This window comes from Oncorhynchus masou, unplaced genomic scaffold (assembly GCF_036934945.1).
Source record: "Oncorhynchus masou masou isolate Uvic2021 unplaced genomic scaffold, UVic_Omas_1.1 unplaced_scaffold_6750, whole genome shotgun sequence".
NCBI lineage: Eukaryota > Metazoa > Chordata > Actinopteri > Salmoniformes > Salmonidae > Oncorhynchus > Oncorhynchus masou.
In genome coordinates, this window is record NW_027013200.1 from 1 (window position 1) to 16862 (window position 16862).

At 43.7% G+C, this 16862-nt stretch overlaps 1 protein-coding gene across 1 annotated transcript; it reads right to left on the reverse strand.

The window, feature by feature from the left end:
- Window positions 1-7876: 7876 nt before the first annotated feature.
- Window positions 7877-10191, reverse strand: LOC135536885 (CD209 antigen-like protein E). The gene is made up of 6 exons (XM_064963108.1): window positions 9970-10191; window positions 9145-9246; window positions 8839-9042; window positions 8577-8719; window positions 8363-8463; window positions 7877-8062 (listed from the first exon to the last, which is right to left on the reverse strand). The coding sequence occupies exons 1-6, from the start codon at window positions 10112-10114 to the stop codon at window positions 7921-7923; spliced, it is 837 nt and encodes a 278-aa protein (XP_064819180.1). The 5' UTR covers window positions 10115-10191; the 3' UTR covers window positions 7877-7920.
- Window positions 10192-16862: the final 6671 nt, after the last annotated feature.

Sequence of the window (16862 nt, forward strand, 5' to 3'; positions counted from 1 at the left end):
GATATCATGGTTAATACCAGGACCTACAGGGTTAAAAACAGTCAGATATCATGGTTAATACCAGGACCTACAGGGTTAAAAACAGTCAGATATCAGGATAATGCAGTACCTACAGGAGTTAACAACAGTCAGATGTCATGGTTAATACCAGTACCTACAGGGTTAAAAACAGTCAGATATCATGGTTAATACCAGTACCTACAGGGTTAACAACATTCAGATATCATGGATAATACCAGTACCTACAGGGTTAAAAACAGTCAGATATCATGGTTAATACCAGTACCTACAGGGGTTAAAAACAGTCAGATATCATGGTTAATACCAGTACCTACAGGGTTAACAACAGTCAGATATCATGGTTAATACCAGTACCTACAGGGTTAACAACAGTCAGATATCATGGTTAATACCAGTACCTACAGGGTTAACAACAGTCAGATATCATGGTTAATACCAGTACCTACAGGGTTAAAAACAGTCAGATATCATGGTTAATACCAGTACCTACAGGGTTAAAAACAGTCAGATATCATGGTTAATACCAGTACCTACAGGGTTAACAACAGTCAGATATCATGGTTAATACCAGTATCTACAGGGTTAACCAACTAGTCAGATATCATGGTTAATACCAGTACCTATAGGGTTAACAACAGTCATATATCATGGTTAATTCCAGTACCTACAGGGTTAACAACAGTCAGATATCATGGTTAATACCAGTACCTACAGGGTTAACAACAGTCATATATCATGGTTAATTCCAGTACCTACAGGGTTAACAACAGTCAGATATCATGGTTAATACCTGTACCTAAAGGGTTAAAAACAGTCAGATATCATGGTTAACACCAGTACCTACAGGCTTAAAAACAGTCAGATATCATGGTTAACACCAGTACCTACAGGGTTAAAAACAGTCAGATATCATGGTTAATACCAGTGCCTACAGGGTTAAAAACAGTCAGGTGTCATGGTTAATACCAGTGCCTACAGGGTCAAAAACAGTCAGATATCATGGTTAATACAGTACCTACAGGGTTAACAACAGTCAGATGTCATGGTTAATACCAGTACCTACAGGGTTAACAACAGTCAGATATCATGGTTAATACCAGAACCTGCAGGGTTAAAAACAGTCAGATATCATGGTTTACATGTTACTTTATAGCCCTATTCTAAAATGTATTAAATACAAAATTGTCCTTATCATTCTACACACAAAAAAACATAATGACTAAGCAAAAACAGTTTCTGAGAAATATTTGTAAATGTATTGAAAATAAAAAACAGAAATACTTTATTTACATAACTATTCAGACCCCTTTGCTATGAGACCGGAATTTAGCTCAGCTGCATCCTGTTTCTATTGATCATCCTTGAGAGGTTTTTTTTTAACTTGATTGGAACCACTTGTGGTAAACTCAATTGATTGGACATGATTTGGAAAGGCAAACCAAACCCCTGTCTATATAGGTGTCATAGTTGACAGTGCATGTCCAGAGCAAAAACCAAGCCATGAGGTCAAAGGATCTGTCCGTAGAACTCTGAGACAGGATTGTGTCAGGAGCACAGATCTGGGGAAGGGTACCAACAACTTCTGCATTATTGAAGGTCCCCAAGAGCACTGTGGCCTCCATCATTCTTAAAGAAACTTCCTAGAGATAGCCACCCGGCAAAACTGAGCAATAGGTGGAGAAGGGCCTTGGTCAGGGAGGTGACCAGGGGCAATGGTCCCTCTGACAGAGCTCCAGAGTTCACTCTGTGTAGATGGGAGAACCTTCCAGAAGGACAACAATCTCTGCAGCACTCCACCAATTAGTGCTTTATGGTAGAGTGGCCAGACGGAAGCCACTCCTCAGTGAAAAGGCAAATGACAGGCCGATTGGAGTTTGCCAAAATGCACCTAAACAACTCTCAGGCAATGAGAAACAAGATTCTCTCGTCTGATGATAACAAGATTGAACTCTGTGGCCTGATTTCTAAGCGTCATGTCTGGAGGAAACCTGGCACCATCCCTATGGTGAAGCATGGTGTTGGCAGCATCATGCTGTGGGGAAGTTTTTCAGCGGCAGGGACTGGACGACTAGTCAGAATCGAGGCAAAGATGAATGGAGCAAAGTACCGAGGTCCTTGATGAAAACCTCAGACTGGGGAGAAGGTTCAACTTCCAACAGGACAACAACCCTAAGCACACAGCCATGACAATGCAGGAGTGGCTTCGGGACAAGTCTCTGAATGTACTTGAGTGGCCAACCAGAGCCCAGACTTGAACCCGATTGAACATCTCCTAATAGAACTGAAAAAGGCTCTGCAGCGACGCTCCCCATCCAACCTGACAGAGCTTGAGAGGATCTGCAAAACTCCCCAAATCAGGTGTGCCAAGCTTGTAGTGTCATACCCAAGAAGATTCAAGAATGTAATCCCTGCCAAAGGTGCTTCAACAAAGTACTGAGTAAAGGGTCTTCATATTTATGTAAATGTGATATACAGTGCCTTGCGAAAGTATTCGGCCCCTTGAACTTTGCGACCTTTTGCCACATTTCAGGCTTCAAACAGAAAGATATAAAACTGTAAAACTTTTTTTGTGAAGAATCAACAACAAGTGGGACACAATCATGAAGTGGAACGACATTTATTGGATATTTCAAACTTTTTTAACAAACCAAAAACTGAAAAATTGGGCGTGCAAAATTATTCAGCCCTTTTACTTTCAGTGCAGCAAACTCTCTCCAGAAGTTCAGTGAAGATCTCTGAATGATCCAATGTTGGATCCTGTATTTGGCTCCATCCATCTTCCCATCAATTTTAACCATCTTCCCTGTACCTGCTGAAGAAAAGCAGGCCCAAACCATGATGCTGCCACCACCATGTTTGACAGTGGGGATGGTGTGTTCAGCGTGATGAGCTGTGTTGCTTTTACGCCAAACATAACGTTTTGTATTGTTGCCAAAAAGTTACATTTTGGTTTCATCTGACCAGAGCACCTTCTTCCACATGTTTGGTGTGTCTCCCAGGTGGCTTGTGGCAAACTTTAAACAACACGTTTTATGGATATCTTTAAGAAATGTCTTTCTTCTTGCACTCTTCCATAAAGGCCAGATTTGTGCAATATACGACTGATTGTTGTCCTATGGACAGTCTCCCACCTCAGCTGTAGTTCTCTGCAGTTCATCCAGAGTGATCATGGGCCTCTTGGCTGCATCTCTGATCAGTCTTCTCCTTGTATGAGCTGAAAGTTTAGAGGGACGGCCAGGTCTTGGTAGATTTGCAGTGGTCTGATACTCCTTCCATTTCAATATTATCGCTTGCACAGTGCTCCTTGGGATGTTTAAAACTTTTTGTATCCAAATCCGGCTTTAAACTTCTTCACAACAGTATCTCGGACCTGCCTGGTGTGTTCCTTGTTCTTCATGATGCTCTCTGCGCTTTTAACGGACCTCTGAGACTATCACAGTGCAGGTGCATTTATATGGATACTTGATTACACACAGGTGGATTGTATTTATCATCATTAGTCATTTAGGTCAACATTGGATCATTCAGAGATCCTCACTGAACTTCTGGAGAGAGTTTGCTGCACTGAAAGTAAAGGGGCTGAATAATTTTGCACGCCCAATTTTTCAGTTTTTGATTTGTTAAAGAAGTTTGAAATATCCAATAAATGTCGTTCCACTTCATGATTGTGTCCCACTTGTTGTTGATTCTTCACAAAAAAATACAGTTTTATATATTTATGTTTGAAGCCTGAAATGTGGCAAAAGGTCGCAAAGTTCAAGGGGGCCGAATACTTTCGCAAGGCACTGTATTTCAGTATTGTGTGTTGATTGATTAGGGAAAAACTATTATAACCAATTTTAGAATTAGGCTGTAATGTAAGAAAAGTGTTGGAAATTGAAGGGGTCTGCACTGTATTTCAATCAATAGCCATTGTCAATGTTAAGATTTATAGTTTACTATGTAGCACTGCATCTAGGCTGTACACTAATATCCACTCCTAAACACACAGCAGCCGGCCTGTAGAGTCTTGGTATTCCATCTGCAGAAGAGCACACGCACCCTTTACCCACACATACTTACATCACTAATGCTGACAACTGAACCAGATACCAATCTCAACTAGGTGTTGAACTGATGTATGTGCCCATGATTTTACCAACTGAGACACAGAAGAAAGTCTGTCAAAACTTCACTAGTGTTGTTTTATTATATGGTATTAGTGTTTGTCTGGTTATGTGTGTGTGTGTCACAGGAGGTTGGTGGCACCTTCATTGGGGAGGATGTGCTTGTGTTAATGACTGGGTGAACGGGTGGACAACAGAATGAAAGTTTGGATCATAAATAACCTTCCAAAAACATTAAAAAGAGGAAAGATGTCAGGAAACAGAATGAACAAGGGATGGAGACGTTATACACAACAGTCTGGTCTTTAAGCCTGCGTCCCAAATGGCATCCTATTTCCTTATGTAGTGCACTATATAAAGAATAGGGTGCCATTTAGGACACACAGGTCTGTTTCTTTTTGGTGGATAAAGCCGTGACACATCCTGTCACCTGCTGTGGTCCACAGACCGAGAACAGAGAGGGAGAGGGTGTTGACCCCATTCATTACACACCATGCATGAGTGTGTAACAGACAGGTCCTCTGGTGCTTGGTGTTGCCATTGGTTACCTACACGTTGTCCCTTGTGAAGTGAAGGTTGTGAGTCATTCTCACCTTTCATTAGCATTGTTTGTGTGTGTGTGTGTGTGTGTGTGCCCTCTCAGTATCCAATCACATTCAATCAGGATGCTGGTAGACCTTGTTAATTAAAGACAATTGTTCCTTTTTTATTCAAAAGTGACTTTGTTATTCATATCATTAAAGTGATAAGCATTGGTTCATAATTGGTCCCACTTTTTTTACTAAGCATAAGTCTATGGCAAATCACATGACATGTTTTTAATAAAACCAATGAAGAATCATTTTACAGAGTACAGTATGTCTACATTCTCTCCTCTAAATCTAAACACAACAATTATTCATTATTTTTGCTCTCTTCCTCACTCAATTTTCTTCCTCCTCTGTCTCTCTCTGACACTAAGGCAATATCTCAATTATTTTTTTCCTAGATTCCTCTCCTCCTTTCAACCCTATTAGAGGAGAAGGTCCAAGGTCAGTTCCCTTGGATTCTGTTCTCCAATGTGTTTTGAGACAGTCTCACTTCACCTCTACGTTGAGGTCATCTCTCACTTTAACCAGAAGGTGGAATCATCACTTCTTCGTGGCCCGGGTTCTTTGTTCTGAATTTCCGCCTGACTGACAAAGTAAACTGCCTGTTGCTCCGGCCCAGAAGCTGGTGATAATAAATAATTGGTACCATTGGATGGACAACACTTTGAAGTTTGTAGAAATTTTAAAAATCATGTATGAGACTATAACACAATAGATATGGTAGGAGAGTAACCCAAAGAAAAAACAAACGGAATGTCTTTTTTTGAGAGCCCGTGCTCTTACAATGGAAGGTATAGGGTCATATACAAATCCAGCACATAGATTACAATTCCTATGGCTTCCACTAGATATCAACAGTAGTTGTTCAAGGTTTCAGTTTTGTTTCTTCCTAACAAGGAAGAATTTTGGAGTTTTAGTACTGGGTGTCAGAGTTGGAAATCAGTCTGGTGCGTGACGAAGACGACGCGCACCTGCTAATTTTGCTTTTCTACTGAACATACTTCTTTCCGTATGAAATTTTATAGTTTAATGACATTTTAGGGCATCTGAGATTCAATAGAAATGCATTTGGACTTGTTTTAACAAAGTTTAGCCGTAGCTTTTAGGATTCCTTTTCTGCATGTTGAACGAGTGGATCGATGGTGCCAACTAAACTGACTTTTTGGGATATAAAGAAGGATTTGATCTTACATAACGTACCATACATGTTGTAGCTGGGACCCTTTGGATTGCAAATCAGAGGAAGATTTTTAAAAAAGTAAGTTAATATTTAACCGATATTTGTGATTTTTACAAAGCCTGTGCTGGTTGAAAAATATTTGATGTGGGCGCCATCCTCAAACAATTGCATGGCATGCTTTCGCTGTAAAACCTATTGTAAATCAGACAATGCAGTTAGATTAACAACAATTTAAGCTTTTAACCGTTATAAGATACTTGTATGTACCTAAATGTTTAATATCCATAATTTTGATTATTTATTTGAAATGCGCACCCTCCAATTTCCCGGAAGTTGTCGACAGGTGTCCAGCTAGCGGGATGCTTAGCTTTAAGTGATAACCATTCAGGACCAATTCCAACTATTAAAATAATAACTATATTGGTGTGTGTGTGTGTGTGTGTGTGTGTGTGTGTGTGTGTGTGTGTGTGTGTGTGTGTGTGTGTGTGTGTGTGTGTGTGTGTGTGTGTGTGTGTGTGTGAGTGAGAGAGAGACTAGGTCTTCTGCACAGATTCTGGCAGTAAATCTCAGTAAGACCAAAATAATGGTGTTCCAAAAAAAGGTCCAGTTGCCAGAACCACAAATACAAATTCCATCTCGACACAGTTGACATATAGAGCACACAAACAACTATACATACCTTGGCCTAAACATCAGTGCCACAGTTGACTTCGACAAAGCTGTGAATGTTCTGAGAGACAAGGCAAGGAGGGCCTTCTATGCCATCAAAACGAACATAAAATTCAACATACCAGTTCAGATCTGGCTAAAAAGACTTGAATCAGTTATAGAACCCATTGCCCTTTATGGTTGTGAGGTCTGGGGTCCACTCACCAACCAAGAATTCACAAAATGGGACAAACACCAAATTGAGACACTGCATGCAGAATTCTGCGAAAAATATCCTCCTTGTACAACGTAAAACACCAAATAATGCATGCAGAGCAGAATTAAGCCGATACCCGCTAACGATCAAAATCTAGAAATTATCCATTAAAATCTACAACCACCTAAAACGAAACAATTCCCAAACCTTCCATAACAAAGCCATCACCTTCAAATAGATGAATCTGGAGAAGGATCCCCTAAGCAAGCTGGTTCTGGGGCTCTGTTCACAAACACAAACAGACCTCACAGAGACCCAGGACAGCAGTACAATTAGACCCAACCAAATCATGAGAAAACAAAAAGATAATTACCTGAGACACTGGAAAGAATTATCAAAAAACAGAGCAAACCAGAATGCTATTTGGCCCTAAACAGAGAGTACACAGTGGCAGAATACCTGACCACTGTGACTGACCCAAACTTAAGGAAAGCTTTGACTATGTACAGACTCAAGTGAGCATAGCCATGCAATTGAGAAAGGCCGCCGTAGACAGACCTGGCTCTCAAGAGAAGACCAGCTATGTGCACACTGCCCACAAAAATGAGGTGGAAACTGAGCTGCACTTTCTAACATCTTGCCAAATGTAAGACCATATTAGAGACACATTTCCCTCAGATTACACAGATCCACAAAGAATTTGAAAACAAACCAGATTTTGATAAACTCCCATTTCTACAGGATGAGATACCACAATGTGTCATCACAGTAGCAAGATGTCTTGTGGCAACAGGTCACACAAGGGCAACTAGTGAAAAACAAACACCATTGTAAATACAACCCATATTTATGTTTATTTATTTTCCTTTTTGTACTTTAATAATTTGCACATTGTTACAACACTGTATATATACATAATATGCCATTTGACATGTCTTTATTATTTTGGAACGTCTGTGAGTGTAATGTTTACTGTTCATTTTTATTGTTTATTTCACTTCTGTATATTATCTACTTCACTTGCATTGGCAATGTTAGCATGTTTCCCATGCCAATAAAGCCCTTGAATTGAATTGAGAGAGAGATACACAGAGAGACAGAGAGAGCGAGAGAGAGAGAGACACACACAGAGACAATGTTTGTTACTGTGGGTTATTGTTATACCACTTTCTCACATATCCAGTCATGATATTTGTGACAATTTTCATCATTCCATGTCTTTACAGGGTCATCTTGTCCATAGTATATCTCAGCACAGTCCTCCTGCCCATTATCATCAGGCTGTCCTGCGCTCCAGTACCTAAACAACACAGAGAACCAGACAGTCAGACACGGGTGGTACCAACATACTCCTCAATTATAGACACGGTCCTACGTTTTAAAGACACCCTCTGTAAGATGATCATACCATTATCAAGAATGGGCAATCAACACATTTTGATTACCTTTTCATATGTAAATATTGCCTCTTTTCTATAATCTATGGTTCTCATGAATGACATTCATGACTGGAAACATACTTTTTTATGAACATGGTTGGAGGCAATATATCTTTGTTTCTTATCAACTTATCACAAGGTAAAATGGTCAAATCTCTCACCCTGTGGTCAGTGTTGTGCCGTCCACCCACTTCCAGGTCCCCTCAGTAACAGAGTCAGTCAGACCAATCCAGGCTCTCAGGTGGAAGTTGAAGACAAATGTCTGTTGATAAAGATAATGTAAATTTTAATACATTTATAAAATACAGCACACGTATTAGTGTACTGATGAAAAATAATATTTGCTCCGTCTCTCTCTCTCTCTCTCTCTCTCACCTGTTCCTCTCTGCTGTTTATGATCACCAGGTCTGCTCCTCTCCTCTTACAATCCTGTCTGCTCTCCTCCCAGGTTTTCTTCTCAGTAGACAGGAAGTACAAACTGGAGTCAGAGTATCTCCATCCCTCCTGACAATGCTGCTCTGTTGAAGAGCAAAGGTGAACAAATTGAGAAACTTCACCAGTAGCTTCATACACAGAAGCCCAATGATATATAATTATTGTTGATTTTACTTCTAATTTATCACAGTTTATATCTCACCCATCACAAAAAGCTTTAGCTGAATATGGCCTTTCTCTTTAGTCAGGTTGTTGTATCTGGTCTGTAGCTGGTCTTTCTCTTCAGTCAGGTTGTTGTATCTGGTCTGTAGCTGGTCTCTCTCTGCAGTTGCGTTAGTCTTATATAGGGATAAACTCTGTGACAAGTTCTTCCTTTTATCCTCAGAATCTTTGATGACTCTGTTATCTACAAAGTATAAACACATAGTTACTAGGTGAAACACCAGTTAAATAGGCTTAGTAATCTAAACTTCTTACAATTAAGCAATGAACTTGTACACAAACTCACAGTAGACAGACAGGCCTATGATCCCAGCCAGTAGGAGAACACACAGCAGCCCCAGAAACACTGCAGCAACTAGGAAGGGTCTCTTCCCTGAGCTATCAGGCTCTGTGGACACATACAATATACTGTTATGTTTTGTGTGTGTGTGTGTATGTTTTACCTGAGTGCTGGTCTCCTCGACCATTATTAGGAGCAGTGTCTGCTGTCTCTTCTCTATTGGTGCTGGTCTCACCGTCTCTCAGGGTGTCTGCACTGACGTGTGTGTGCTTAGTTGTGTGCGTAGTTGTGTGAGTGTGAGAGATTGTTACAGTGGTTATTGTTAAAGCATTTTCTGCGGCACATTTTAAACCATGTCATATCTCTACATGGTCATCTTGTCCAGAGTATATCTCAACACAGTCCTCCTGCTCAGGGAACAGGACTTGCTATTTGTGATGATGGACAGGACACCCTCATACCAGGAAGATGTAGATCATAGAGGGGAAGTGAAGAAAAAAGGCTAACTGTTACCATCTATTAAATATCATATGTAACAGTCAAATATGAGCATTTGATGTTGTGCTTATATGTAATTCGACAACAAAGACTGACTGTCAAAGATTATTAGAACACACAGCAGCCCCAGACACACTGCAGCAACTCCAGAGGGTCTCTTCCACCACTGAACATGTACTGAATAACACATTATTAAAGTAAGATCTTTAGTAATGTATTACTGTATCATCTAGGATTGGGACAAATAAAGGTATAGAAATACTGGGTAATGTCACCTGTTTAATATAGTGTGTGTGTGTGTGTGTGTGTGTGTGTGTGTTCGTGCAATCTTACCTGAAGCAACAACTCCAGCATCTCTTGGACTGGGTTTGAAGGCTCCTACATTGGAATATAATTGGCCATCGATGTCTGTGTTCTTCATTGCATCAGTCTCATCGTCTTCAAATCTATCTGGGATTTCATAGACTCCCTTTGACATCTTAACACACTTGTGGTCAAATACAGTAACTTCTACTTCTTACCTCAACTCTAATGTACGTTTGTAGCTGTGTCGTCTCCCTGTGCTGTTTTGCGTCTGTGACTTTAGGTAGTGAAAACTCCTTATCAGTCAACCACAGTGGATGACAAATTGTGAAATCAACACAACACTGGCCACCATGTGACTTCCACCAGCCTTAGTTTGATAATATACATTATGTGACTCTATATCATGCTATTCGATGTATGTGTGAATTCATAGGGTCTCAATTTTTCATGTTCTAAAATAAATTGTGATCCTGTTAATTGACAGATACACTACATATATCCTGACTGAGTTTACTGCACCCCCAGCCTTCAAATGGAGAACACATTATGGATCTCACTCTGTGACTGGAGGTGTAGAGGGGAGTTGCCCTTAGATGCTGATCTTGTTCAGTTTTATATTTCTTCCACAAATGGTTAAGGTTGGGATTGGGGAAAGTAACCTGATCCTAGATCTGTACTTAGGGGAAACGTCCCCCTGTGTTGTGACCGGCCACCAATGGCCATGTAGGGGTCTATGCTCTATCTATGCTGACTGTGAAGAGTTACTCAGAATGAAAAGCAGAAGATCTGACAATATCTCCATAGTTTCAGTTTGACAGATTTAAGAGGAAGAAGAGAAAAAAAACCCTTCACATGTTTTATGATAAAACATTCATATTTCCACCCTGTCTTTCAAATCAAATCATATTTTATTTGTGACATACACATGGTTCACAGATGTTAATGCGAGTGTAGCGAAATGCTTGTGCTTCTAGTTCCGACAATGCAGTAATAACCAACGAGTAATCTAGCTAACAATTCCAAAACTACTACCTTATACACATAAGGTTAAAGGGATAAAGAATATGTACATAAAGATATATGAATGAGTGATGGTACAGAGCGGCATAGGCAAGATGCAGTAGATGGTATCGAGTACAGTATATACACATGAGATGAGTATGTAAACAAAGTGGCATAGTTTAAAGTGGCTAGTGATACATGTATTACATAAAGATGCAGTAGATGATATAGAGTACAGTATATACGTATACATATGGGATAAATAATGTAGGGTATGTAAACATTATATTAAGTAGCATTGTTTAAAGTGGCTAGTGATATATTTTACATCAATTCCCATCAATTCCCATTATTAAAGTGGCTGGAGTTGAGTCAGTGTGTTGGCATCAGCCCTCAGTGATAGTGATGGCTGTTTAACAGTCTGATGGCCTTGAGATAGAAGCTGTTTTCAGTCTCTTGGTCCGAGCTTTGATGCACCTGTACTGACCTCGCCTTCTGGATGATAGCGGGGTGAACAGGCAGTGGCTCGGGTGGTTGTTGTCCTTGATGATCTTTATGGCCTTCCTGTGACATTGGGTGGTGTAGGTGTCCTGGAGGGCAGGTAGTTTGCCCCGGTGATGCGCTGTGCAGACCTCTTACTACCCTCTGGAGAGCCTTACAGTTGAGGGCGGAGCAGTTGCACATGCCAGGCGGTGATACAGCCCGACAGGATGCCCCTCGATTGTGCATCTGTCGAAGTTTGTGAGTGCTTTTGGTGACAAGCCGAATTTCTTCAGCTTCCTGAGGTTGAAGAGGCGCTGCTGCGCCTTCTTCACGATGCTGTCTGTGTGGGTGGACCAATTCAGTTTGTCTGTGATGTGTACGCCGAGGAACTTAAAACTTACTACCCTCTCCACTACTGTTCCATCGATGTGGATAGGGGGGTGTTCCCTCTGCTGTTTCCTGAAGTCCACAATCATCTCCTTAGTTTTGTTGACGTTGGAGTGTGAGGTTATTTTCCTGACACCACACACGAGAGCCCTCACTTCCTCCCTGTAGGCCGTCTCGTCGTTGTTGGTAATCAAGCCTACCACAGTTGTGTCGTCCGCACACTTGATGATTGAGTTGGAGGCGTGCGTGGCCATGCAGACGTGGGTGAACAGGAGCACAGGAGAGGGCTTAGGAACGCACCCTTGTGGGGCTCCCAGTGTTGAGGATCAGCGGTGGAGATGTTGTTACCTACCTTCACCACCCGGGGCTGCCCGTCAGGAAGTCCAGTACCCAGTTGCACAGGGCAGGGTCGGACCCAGGGTCTCGAGCTTGATGACAAGTTTGGAGGGTACTATGGTGTTGAATGCAGAGCTGTAGTCGATGAAGAGCATTCTCACATAGGTATTCCTCTTGTCCAGATGGGTTGGGGCAGTGTGGTTGCGATTGCACATTGTGGGACCTATTGGGGCGGTACACATTGGAGTGGGTCTAGGGTGTCAGGTAGGGTGAAGGTGATATGGTCCTTGACTAGTCTCTCAAAGCACTTCATGATGACAAGTGAGTGCTAAGGGGCGGTAGTCGTTTAGCCCAGTTACTTTAGCTTTCTTGGGAACAGGAACAATGGTGTCCCTCTTGAAGCATGTGGGGACAGCAGACTGGGATACGAATTTATTGAATATGTCCGTAAACACACCAGATGTAGGTGTTAACTCTAGAGTAGTATCATCAAAAATGACACGGGTATGCCATTACAAAAATACATCAAGTTGCATACTTGTGTGCGAACTTGTGTGTGCATGTGGGAGATTGTTACAGTGGTTTTTGCAAAACTATTTTCTGCATCACAACTATATCATTCCACACCTCTACATGGTCATCTTGTCCAGAGTATATCTCAACACAGTCCTCCTGTCCAGGGAATGGGACTTGCTATTTGTGATGATGGACAGGACACTATCATACCATGAAGATATAGATCATGGAGGGGAAGTGGACAACAAAGACTAGCTGTTAACATATATTAAATATCATATGTAACAGCCCCAAGATAATTCAGGGAGTGAGAAGGATTGCTTTATCCTATCCTAGGTATTCCTTGAAGAGGTGGGGTTTCAGGTGTCTCCGGAAGGTGGTGATTGACTCCGCTGTCCTGGCGTCGTGAGGGAGTTTGTTCCACCATTGGGGGGCCAGAGCAGCGAACAGTTTTGACTGGGCTGAGCGGGAACTGTACTTCCTCAGTGGTAGGGAGGCGAGCAGGCCAGAGGTGGATGAACGCAGTGCCCTTGTTTGGGTGTAGGGCCTGATCAGAGCCTGGAGGTACTGAGGTGCCGTTCCCCTCACAGCTCCGTAGGCAAGCACCATGGTCTTGTAGCGGATGCGAGCTTCAACTGGAAGCCAGTGGAGAGAGCGGAGGAGCGGGGTGACGTGAGAGAACTTGGGAAGGTTGAACACCAGACGGGCTGCGGCGTTCTGGATGAGTTGTAGGGGTTTAATGGCACAGGCAGGGAGCCCAGCCAACAGCGAGTTGCAGTAATCCAGACGGGAGATGACAAGTGCCTGGATTAGGACCTGCGCCGCTTCCTGTGTGAGGCAGGGTCGTACTCTGCGGATGTTGTAGAGCATGAACCTACAGGAACGGGTCACCGCCTTGATGTTAGTTGAGAACGACAGGGTGTTGTCCAGGATCACGCCAAGGTTCTTAGCGCTCTGGGAGGAGGACACAATGGAGTTGTCAACCGTGATGGCGAGATCATGGAATGGGCAGTCCTTCCCCGGGAGGAAGAGCAGCTCCGTCTTGCCGAGGTTCAGCTTGAGGTGGTGATCCGTCATCCACACTGATATGTCTGCCAGACATGCAGAGATGCGATTCGCCACCTGGTCATCAGAAGGGGGAAAGGAGAAGATTAATTGTGTGTCGTCTGCGTAGCAATGATAGGAGAGACCATGTGAGGTTATGACAGAGCCAAGTGACTTGGTGTATAGCGAGAATAGGAGAGGGCCTAGAACAGAGCCCTGGGGGACACCAGTGGTGAGAGCGCGTGGCGAGGAGACAGATTCTCGCCACGCCACCTGGTAGGAGCGACCTGTCAGTTAGGACGCAATCCAAGCGTGGGCCGCACCGGAGATGCCCAACTCGGAGAGGGTGGAGAGGAGGATCTGATGGTTCACAGTGTCGAAGGCAGCCGATAGGTCTAGAAGGATGAGAGCAGAGGAGAGAGAGTTAGCTTTAGCAGTGCGGAGCGCCTCCGTGATACAGAGAAGAGCAGTCTCAGTTGAATGACTAGTCTTGAAACCTGACTGATTTGGATCAAGAAGGTCATTCTGAGAGAGATAGCGGGAGAGCTGGCCAAGGACGGCACGTTCAAGAGTTTTGGAGAGAAAAGAAAGAAGGGATACTGGTCTGTAGTTGTTGACATCGGAGGGATCGAGTGTAGGTTTTTTCAGAAGGGGTGCAACTCTCGCTCTCTTGAAGACGGAAGGGACGTAGCCAGCGGTCAGGGATGAGTTGATGAGCGAGGTGAGGTAAGGGAGAAGGTCTCCGGAAATGGTCTGGAGAAGAGAGGAGGGGATAGGGTCAAGCGGGCAGGTTGTTGGGCGGCCGGCCGTCACAAGAAGCGAGATTTCATCTGGAGAGAGAGGGGAGAAAGAGGTCAGAGCACAGGGTAGGGCAGTGTGAGCAGAACCAGCGGTGTCGTTTGACTTAGCAAACGAGGATCGGATGTCGTCGACCTTCTTTTTCAAAATGGTTGACGAAGTCATCTGCAGAGAGGGAGGAGGGGGGAGGGGGAGGAGGATTCAGGAGGGAGGAGAAGGTGGCAAAGAGCTTCCTAGGGTTAGAGGCAGATGCTTGGAATTTAGAGTGGAAGAAAGTGGCTTTAGCAGCAGAGACAGAGGAGGAAAATGTAGAGAGGAGGGAGTGAAAGGATGCCAGGTCCGCAGGGAGGCGAGTTTTCCTCCATTTCCGCTCGGCTGCCCGGAGCACTGTTCTGTGAGCTCGCAATGAGTCGTCGAGCCACGGAGCGGGAGGGGAGGACCGAGCCGGCCTGGAGGATAGGGGACATAGAGAGTCAAAGGATGCAGAAAGGGAAGAGAGGAGGGTTGAGGAGGCAGAATCAGGAGATAGGTTGGAGAAGGTATGAGCAGAGGGAAGAGATGATAGGATGGAAGAGGAGAGAGTAGCGGGGGAGAGAGAGCGAAGGTTGGGACGGCGCGATACCATCCGAGTAGGGGCAGTGTGGGAAGTGTTGGATGAGAGCGAGAGGGAAAAGGATACAAGGTAGTGGTCGGAGACTTGGAGGGGAGTTGCAATGAGGTTAGTGGAAGAACAGCATCTAGTAAAGATGAGGTCGAGCGTATTGCCTGCCTTGTGAGTAGGGGGGGAAGGTGAGAGGGTGAGGTCAAGAGGAGAGGAGTGGAAAGAAGGAGGCAGAGAGGAATGAGTCAAAGGTAGACGTGGGGAGGTTAAAGTCGCCCAGGACTGTGAGAGGTGAGCCGTCCTCAGGAAAGGAGCTTATCAAGGCATCAAGCTCATTGATGAACTCTCCGAGGGAACCTGGAGGGCGATAAATAATAAGGATGTTAAGCTTGAAAGGGCTGGTAACTGTGACAGCATGGAATTCAAAGGAGGCGATAGACAGATGGGTAAGGGGAGAAAGAGAGAATGACCACTTGGGAGAGATGAGGATCCCGGTGCCACCACCCCGCTGACCAGAAGCTCTCGGGGTGTGCGAGAACACGTGGGCGGATGAAGAGAGAGCAGTAGGAGTAGCAGTGTTGTCTGTGATGATCCATGTTTCCGTCAGTGCCAAGAAGTCGAGGGACTGGAGGGAGGCATAGGCTGAGATGAACTCTGCCTTGTTGGCCGCAGATCGGCAGTTCCAGAGGCTACCGGAGACCTGGAACTCCACGTGGGTCGTGCGCGCTGGGACCACCAGATTAGGGTGGCCGCGGCCACGCGGTGTGGAGCGTTTGTATGGTCTGTGCAGAGAGGAGAGAACAGGGATAGATAGACACATAGTTGACAGGCTACAGAAGAGGCTACGCTAATGCAAAGGAGATTGGAATGACAAGTGGACTACACTTATCGAATGTTCAGAACGTTAAGCTTACGTAGCAAGAATCTTATTGACTAAAATGATTGAAATGATACAGTACTGCTGGAGTAGGCTAGCTGGCAGTGGCTACGTTGTTGACACTACACTAATCAAGTCGTTCCGTCGAGTGTAATAGTTTCTACAGTGCTGCTATTCGGGGGCTAGCTGGCTAGCTAGCAGTGTTGATTACGTAACGTTACGTTAAAAGAACGACAATAGCTGGCTAGCTAACCTAGAAAATCGCTCCAGACTACACAATTGTCTTAGATACAAAGACGGCTATGTAGCTAGCTAGCTACGATCAAACAACTCAAACCGTTGTACTGTAATGAAGTGAAATGAAAATGTGATACTACCTGTGGACGAGGCGGAATGTTGACCGGGTTGTTGAAGTTCAAATCGGAAGACGTTGGCTAGCTGTTGGCTAGCTTCATTAGCAGTAACTCCTACGATTAAGGACGACAAGTAGCTGGCTAGCTAACCTCGGTAAATTAAGATAATTAAGATAATCACTCCTAAGTCTACACACTCTAAACTACACAATTACCTTGGATCTGAAGACAGCAAAGACAACTATGTAGCTAGCTAACACTACACTAATCGAGTCGTTGAGTGTAATAGTTTCTACAGTGCTAGTGGACGTTAGCTAGCTGCTGGGCAGATACGTTAGGACAATAGTACGATAATTACGCAATTATCTTAGATGCAAAGACGGCTATGTAGCTAACTAAGAAGAAGTTGCTAAGATTAGACAAATCAAACCGTTGTACTATAATGAAATGTAATGAAAAGTTATACTACCTGCGGACCGAAGTGTAGATGCGACCGCTCGCTCCAACCCGGAACCGGACAACC